We start from the raw sequence: 6,995 nt of genomic DNA on the forward strand, positions 1-6,995 counted from the left end.
GATCCACTGAAAGGATTCGTCAATGTAAATATAAGGAATGATATTTATTTTTTCAACATTTATGAGGTCATAACAACAATGGGTTTTTGGACATATTTTACATGAATCGCTAACGCGATTCATTCAATATGTCCATAAACCCATTGTTGTTATGACCTCATAAATGTTGAAAAAATAAAAATCATTCCTTAAATAACATTTTAATAATATGAGGCAAGATTATCAGTATGTAGAAAAAGAAAATGAAATTCGATGGTTTTGTTGTCGTGTGTTGAGTAACATCAGAAGGCGGAAGTGTCTGTTCTCAGCTGACAGGAAAGTCATCTTTTGGCAAAAACAATGTGAAAAACTGTTTTTAATCGTGATGGCTTCTGCACCGGAACGTCTCCGGTTAAAGGACAGAATCGTAGCAAGTGTTGCCACGTCAGTCAAGTCGGTAAGCTTTCTTACAAAGTGATTGAACGAACTCGAACTGTATTCTGACAAACTCTGTATCAGACTGATAATCAGTCGTCAACCCTCATCACATGATACCAATTAGCCTTCTTCGATTGCTGTACCATTACAGTACAGGCGGATACAGAAATAATACTACGCGGTACAACTACTATCTCAGAAGTATATGTCTGTTTCTAAAACAATGTTGGGACACAATGGTCTTGATTAGAATAGATCTTTTATTCTCAAAACTATCATTAGATTTATAAAAAACATCTATATATTGGTAGAGTATATATATCAGCACTGACTTAGATCTCTTCCATGATCAAACCTTCAAACATACATTATTGTATCTACACAAAATTGAGCATTGTTCATGTGTTCAGTGTCTTCTGCTGTTTAAACAGGTACCAGAGAACTGGTAAATCTGGCTATACAGGCAGATTTAGCTATATATAGTCCATTCAATATATAGGATATTAGTGGACACAGACTGTGAGACATTGCTGCTCCAATATAATGCGGAGTTCATATGAATTCTGTCAAATGTCTAAGTTTGGTGTCAGGAATAGAGGAAACTTGGGCTTATGCATTCTGGTAAACGTCCAATTTATTGTATTAATATGAGCATTGTATTTTGCAGATCCAGGAATACCAGGTTGCATGTGGCTGTGGAGATGACCCAGTCACTCTCACCAATACTGACCGCCCCTGTCAGCGACTTACAGAGAATTTTGACCATGTCTTCCTTCATGGGTAAGTTGTCCAGGACAGGAATATAATGAATTTGATAGAAAAATCTCAACCCAGGGAGTGGTTTTCTAGCTGGGGGCTTCGCCAAGGGCTGAGATTTTTGCTGTCATACTCCAAAAGTGAGGGAAAGATTGTATTAATCTTTTCAAAATTGAATTCAGACATTTTTCTTGATCACAACAGTTCTAGATAGCAATTCAAAATAACAATATATATGATATATGATAAATGCCATATACACTAACCTTTTATAAGGTAAATAAACTTAAACAGTGTTTTATTTCATTTATCTTGTGAAAATTTGATACGGTTGGTAAAATATTGAATATTTTGTATTCTGTTTTTTTGTTGTCAAATAGCTGTGGTCATCATGTTCAAAACTAAAACAATGCTTGCGTAGCATTTCCAATAAAAAAGTGAAGGTAAAAATCAATACTTTAGGGAAAGAAAACAAACTGATACTCCGTAAGTTAACAGAGTTACTTTATAACAGAACAGTGAATTCTTTCAAGACAGTAAAATATAATTCATGTAAAATGATATTGATTTTTTGCAGTAAAATAATAATATGGACCAGATACATTTCTTTAAACCATGCATCAAAACTGTTATTAAAATCTGTTTTTGGGAACAAAATTTGAGAGTATACTGTTTGGTTTACAGTCTGAGACACATAAACTATGGCTACTGGAAAGTTGTGAAGGAGTTCACCAGGAAGGATGCTGTCAAGGAGATCTGTCGTCTACGCAACATCACAACAGACCTGGGGCGAGGTAAGGCATGTGAAATATATACTTGGGGTGAGGTAAAATATTGGAAGTACTTGATAAATAGGGATATACAGTATTGGAAATTAGCAGAGCAAGTCACAGAAAGTATAGCTGGTATAATTAAACACATACAGTCACATTCTCTGTATTTACCTTTCAACACAGGGATAAAAAATGCACATTTGACTATGATCCATTTCTTTATGCAGACAGACCAACTTGTCTACATTTAAAAACTTTTCTACATTAAAAAACTTTTCTGCATTTGAAAACCTGTCTTACATTTAAATATAACATTTTCAGGGATAAGGCCTTGTAGACTTGCAAATGTTACCGATAAACTGACAATTCTTTAACCAGTCTACCAGATTACAAATTGATAAACAAAAGTTTCCCATGTGTGGTTCATTCTAATAAATATGCATGCATCAGTGAGAAATATTCTGATTTTGAAAAACAAAATCAAAATAACCATGCATTTATTTGGAGAGGAAACACCCGCCCAATTACATTTTGACACTTCGGTCTTCTTATCAGGGAGGGCATGGTTGATGATGACCTTGAATGAATGTGTCCTTGAAAGTTACATCCGTTGTTACCTTGACAACAAGAAGCTTGTGAAGAAACATTATGTGCGCGAAGCATTTGTCCTTGATGAACAGGTATGGATGATCTTTATCTGCACCTTACAGTTACACAGGTCTTTTTTTGTCAGTTTACATTATGTTGGATGTCAGAATACTCAGGTGTCAGATAAAGCAGTGTGGCTGCATTAAATGTTAGCTCTACAGTATTTCTTGGTATAGGTGTCCTCAAAATTTGCCTTATGAAACAAATTGTATATTTTCTCTAAGAAATAGCCCAAAAAATATGTTGGAAGCTAAATGATAATTGATAAAGTTATGAGTTGTTTTGCTTGATTTGAATGTATAATGGTTTTATGTAGTTTTTAAGATGTTTACTGTAATAAGGAGCTGATGTTTGTATAACATTATGTTACAGAGGATGAACGTTCTACTGACCCTGACATCAGGACTGGAGTACGCCATTTTCCATCTAGACTATGTATGTGGTACAGTATTATTCAAATCCAGCCATTGGACTATCCCTGTAGTCAAAATATTAATTTCCTGAAATATCTTTGGAAAAGAACATGTTTTAGAGATAGAATGAGTGAAATAAACAAATTTGTTTGTGTTAGAATATAAATTTTTCCGAAGACATTTCCAGAAATAAATATTTCTGTAAATTGAGTGATATACAGAGCACTTGTGTGTTGCTATGATTTATCTAGATGTCAATAATTGCTAAATTGAAATTAAGCCTAAACCTATAATCTACATTCCTCATTTAGATAATTGTTAAGAAATAGTCGCAATGTTCTTTTTTATTTACCTCCTGATGAAACTCTGATTTCAGGATGTGCCCTACCTTGATCTTGGCACCTACCCACCAGGCAGTCGGTCAAGGACGAGTTCAGCTAACTCTGCTCTTCAGGACGATGACCATGCCTCATTATGCAGTATGGACAGTATCACCTCGACCAGGGGCCGTAATATGGTAAGCTGAGCCAATTAGAGGAACAAGACCTGTAGAAAGTGTTAGGAAGATTTAGGATCTAAAACAAGAGGAAGTGTATGGGAGATCATGAATCTAAAACAAGAGAAAGTGTATGGGAGATTTCGGATCTAAAACAAGAGAAAGTGTATGAGAGATCATGAATCTAAAACAAGAGAAAGTGTATGGGAGATTTCGGATCTAAAACAAGAGAAAGTGTATGGGAGATTTAGAATCTAAAACAAGAAAAAGTGTATGGCAGATTTCGGATCTAAAACAAGAGAAAGTGTATGAGAGATCTTGGATCTAAAACAAGAGGAAGTGTATGGGAGATTTCGGATCTAAAACAAGAGAAAGTGTATGAGAGATCTTGGATCTAAAACAAGAGGAAGTGTATGGGAGATTTCGGATCTAAAACAAGAGAAAGTGTATGGAAGATTTAGGATCTAAAACAAGAGAAAGTGTATGAGAGATCTTGGATCTAAAACAAGAGAAAGTGTATGGGAGATTTAGGATCTAAAACAAGAGGAAGTGTATGGGAGATCTTGGATCTAAATTAAGAGGAAGTGTATGGGAGATTTAGGACCTAAAAACAAGAAGAAGTGTATGAAAGATCTTGGATCTAAAACAAAAGAAAGTGTATGTGACACTTGGGATCTAAAACAAGAGGAAGTGTAAGGGAAATTTAGGATTTAAAACAAGAGAAAATGTATGGGAGATCTTTGATGTAAAACAACAGGAAGTGTATGTGAGATCTCGGATCTCAAACAAGAGAAAGTGTATGGGAGATCTTGGATCTAAAACAAGAGAAAGTGTATGGGAGATCTTGGATCTAAAACAAGAGAAAGTGTATGGGAGATCTCGGGTCAGAAAAATCGAGATAACAGAGATATGAGATAAGAAACAAGAGGAAGCAAGTCTTAAATAGAAGACATGAAAGTTAATGTGAAAGAGATCTCTGACTGCTGTATTCATTCTGAGAGATCTTTCATTACTGTATCTATCCTTCAATAAGCCTAGGGGTCAACATATAATCTCCTAAGGATAGAAGCAGTATTGTCTTATTACAGTACAATGAAATAGCTTTCGTTGGCATTTCTTCCTGTCAGAAATATATATATTGGTGGGCTTATTACCAAGCATGGGCTTATTGCTTGATAAATACAGTAAATCAGAAGAATGTGTATTGGGAATTTCATATTTTGTTATTTAACACAAAACATTGCGAATCCTTCTATTTTTGTAAGCACACACTATTCTTATCCCTGAAAGACTCGATCACTTATTATCTCGACAATGTTTTTATTCATATTTGCAAATGAGATATAACATTAAAATAATTATCATATTTATGAATTCACAATTGAACATCCTTTCATAATCCCATGTGAATTCCTTCTAGTCGTTCACTGCTGCTGTGGAATATACCGGTAAAAGTTGTAACGCTATTGACACACAAAGTCAGAACAGTGAAGATACAGGTCAGTCTAAAGGCGGGTCTGTGGACTCTGGGATATTGGTGAGTGATCGCGATAATCATGTGGACTACAAAAGGTCAAGTTTTCCAAGAGGTCACGATCGCGAACTTTCATTGGAGGAACAGGAAGAGGAGTTTAAAGTCATTCGTGTGTCATCAAGTAGAAAAAAGAAAAAGTCAGTGAAAAAAGGTCACGCTAAAGTTCACCGAGAGGAAGTACTTCAGGAGGATGTGTCTGTTCTAGCGTGTCCCGACACTATCCAACACCAGAACTCGTGCTTGTCACAGGAACCAAGCTTGTCAGATATTTTAGATTTTGACGATAGAGATTATAGTGAACTCCCCGATCGTTCCCCAGGGGACGGTATGGAGAGCAGTCAGGAATCCTTAAATGCCAACCTCCTACATCGAGGTAATGACAAAACTAAGGTCATGGAAAACTATAACATTGCATTTGTAGACATGAGTAAAGAGGATTTGGACTATAATATATACAAACACACGCCTATACAGAACTCACAGTCCGACTACTTTAATGTGTATAAAGATTCTCAAAACACACATAGTGAATCCATCGAACACGAGGCATTAGATTTAGCTGCAACTTCGAAATCCGGTGAAAGTATAAGTGCAGTTGTTTCCTCTGTTAACGATTTGCCTGTGAAAAACGATATTGGTGAGGAGAAAGGTAAAACTGTAGCCAGTAAAAGCGAACTGGGGGTTATTGATGAAAAATGTTCACAACCACTGGAAGGAACCTCACAAGCCTGTGATAATACAGATGGAACTGAAGATGTTAGTGTTAATGTTGATAACACCAGTGATGTAGATTTGAATGAACACATCGACAAAACCCCAGAAATACTGACTTGTGGTAATGTAACTACATCTTCTCCTGACAAAACAGACATTGTAGGGAAAAGTGCAATAAATTCATCATCATCCAATCAGAAATCAGCAACATCAGAGATGCAGGATCGTGTGAACGACATGATTAACCAGACGAATACTCACCTCGGCCGTCACATGTTTGAGGAGGAGCCGGAAGACACTGACATTGAGAATGGGAATGTGCTGGAGGAGGAGGAGAAGACTGTGGCCGGGGAAGTCAGGTAAACATTGATAGGGGAAATCAGGTAAACATCAATAGGGGAAGTCAGGTAAACATTGATAGGGGAAGTCAGGTAAACATTGATTGATAGGAGAAATCAGGTAAACCTTGATAGGAGAAATCAGGTAAACCTTGATAGGGTAAATCAGGTAAACATTGATAGGGGAAATCAGGTAAACATCAATAGGGGAAGTCAGGTAAACATTTATATGGGGAAGTCAGGTAAACATTGATCGATAGGAGAAATCAGGTAAACCTTGATAGGGTAAATCAGGTAAACATTGATAGGGGAAGTCAGGTAAACATTGATAGGGGAAATCAGGTAAACATTGATTGATAGGAGAAATCAGGTAAACATTGATAGGAGAAATCAGGTAAACATCGATAGGGTAAATCAGGTAAACATTGATAGGGGAAAACAGGTAAACATTGAGCGGGGAAATCAGGTAATCATTGATACGGGAAATAAAGTAAACATCGAAAGGGGAAGGCAGGTAAAAATTGATAGGGGAAGTCAGGGAAACATTTATAGGGGAAGTCAGGGAAACATTTATAGGGGAAATTAGGTAAACGTTGATAGGGCAAGTCAGGTAAACATGGATAGGGGAAGTCAGGTGAACATTGATAGGGCAAGTCAGGTAAACATAGATAGGGGAAGTCAGGTAAACATTGATAGGGGAAGTCAGGTACACATTTATAGGGGAAGTCAGGTAAACATCGATAGGGGAAGTCAGGTAAACATTGATAGGGGAAGTCAGGTAAACATTGATAGGGCAAGTCAGGTAAACATTGATAGGGGAAATCAGGTAAACATTGATAGGGGAAGTCAGGTAAACATTGATAGGGGAAGTCAGGTAAACATCGATAGGGGAAGTCAGGTAAACAT

At 36.5% G+C, this 6,995-nt stretch overlaps 1 protein-coding gene across 3 annotated transcripts in view; it reads left to right on the forward strand.

Annotated features, from left to right (window-relative positions):
- Nucleotides 1–281: 281 nt before the first annotated feature.
- Nucleotides 282–6,995, forward strand: part of LOC110462739 (pleckstrin homology domain-containing family M member 2-like) — a 24,702-nt gene continuing 17,988 nt past the window's right edge. For all 3 annotated transcript variants that reach the window (XR_002464311.1, XR_002464310.1, XM_021516868.1), the window contains exons 1-7: nucleotides 282–436; nucleotides 1,085–1,197; nucleotides 1,858–1,967; nucleotides 2,502–2,626; nucleotides 2,967–3,029; nucleotides 3,384–3,524; nucleotides 4,924–6,110. Coding sequence is in view for 1 of the 3 variants with exons in the window: in XM_021516868.1 (XP_021372543.1) it covers nucleotides 365–436; nucleotides 1,085–1,197; nucleotides 1,858–1,967; nucleotides 2,502–2,626; nucleotides 2,967–3,029; nucleotides 3,384–3,524; nucleotides 4,924–6,110 (1,811 nt within the window). In the remaining 2 variants the exon portion in view is untranslated. The remainder of the gene's footprint in view (nucleotides 437–1,084; nucleotides 1,198–1,857; nucleotides 1,968–2,501; nucleotides 2,627–2,966; nucleotides 3,030–3,383; nucleotides 3,525–4,923; nucleotides 6,111–6,995) is intronic.

This window comes from Mizuhopecten yessoensis, unplaced genomic scaffold (assembly GCF_002113885.1).
Source record: "Mizuhopecten yessoensis strain PY_sf001 unplaced genomic scaffold, ASM211388v2 scaffold10829, whole genome shotgun sequence".
Taxonomy (NCBI): Eukaryota; Metazoa; Mollusca; class Bivalvia; order Pectinida; family Pectinidae; genus Mizuhopecten; species Mizuhopecten yessoensis.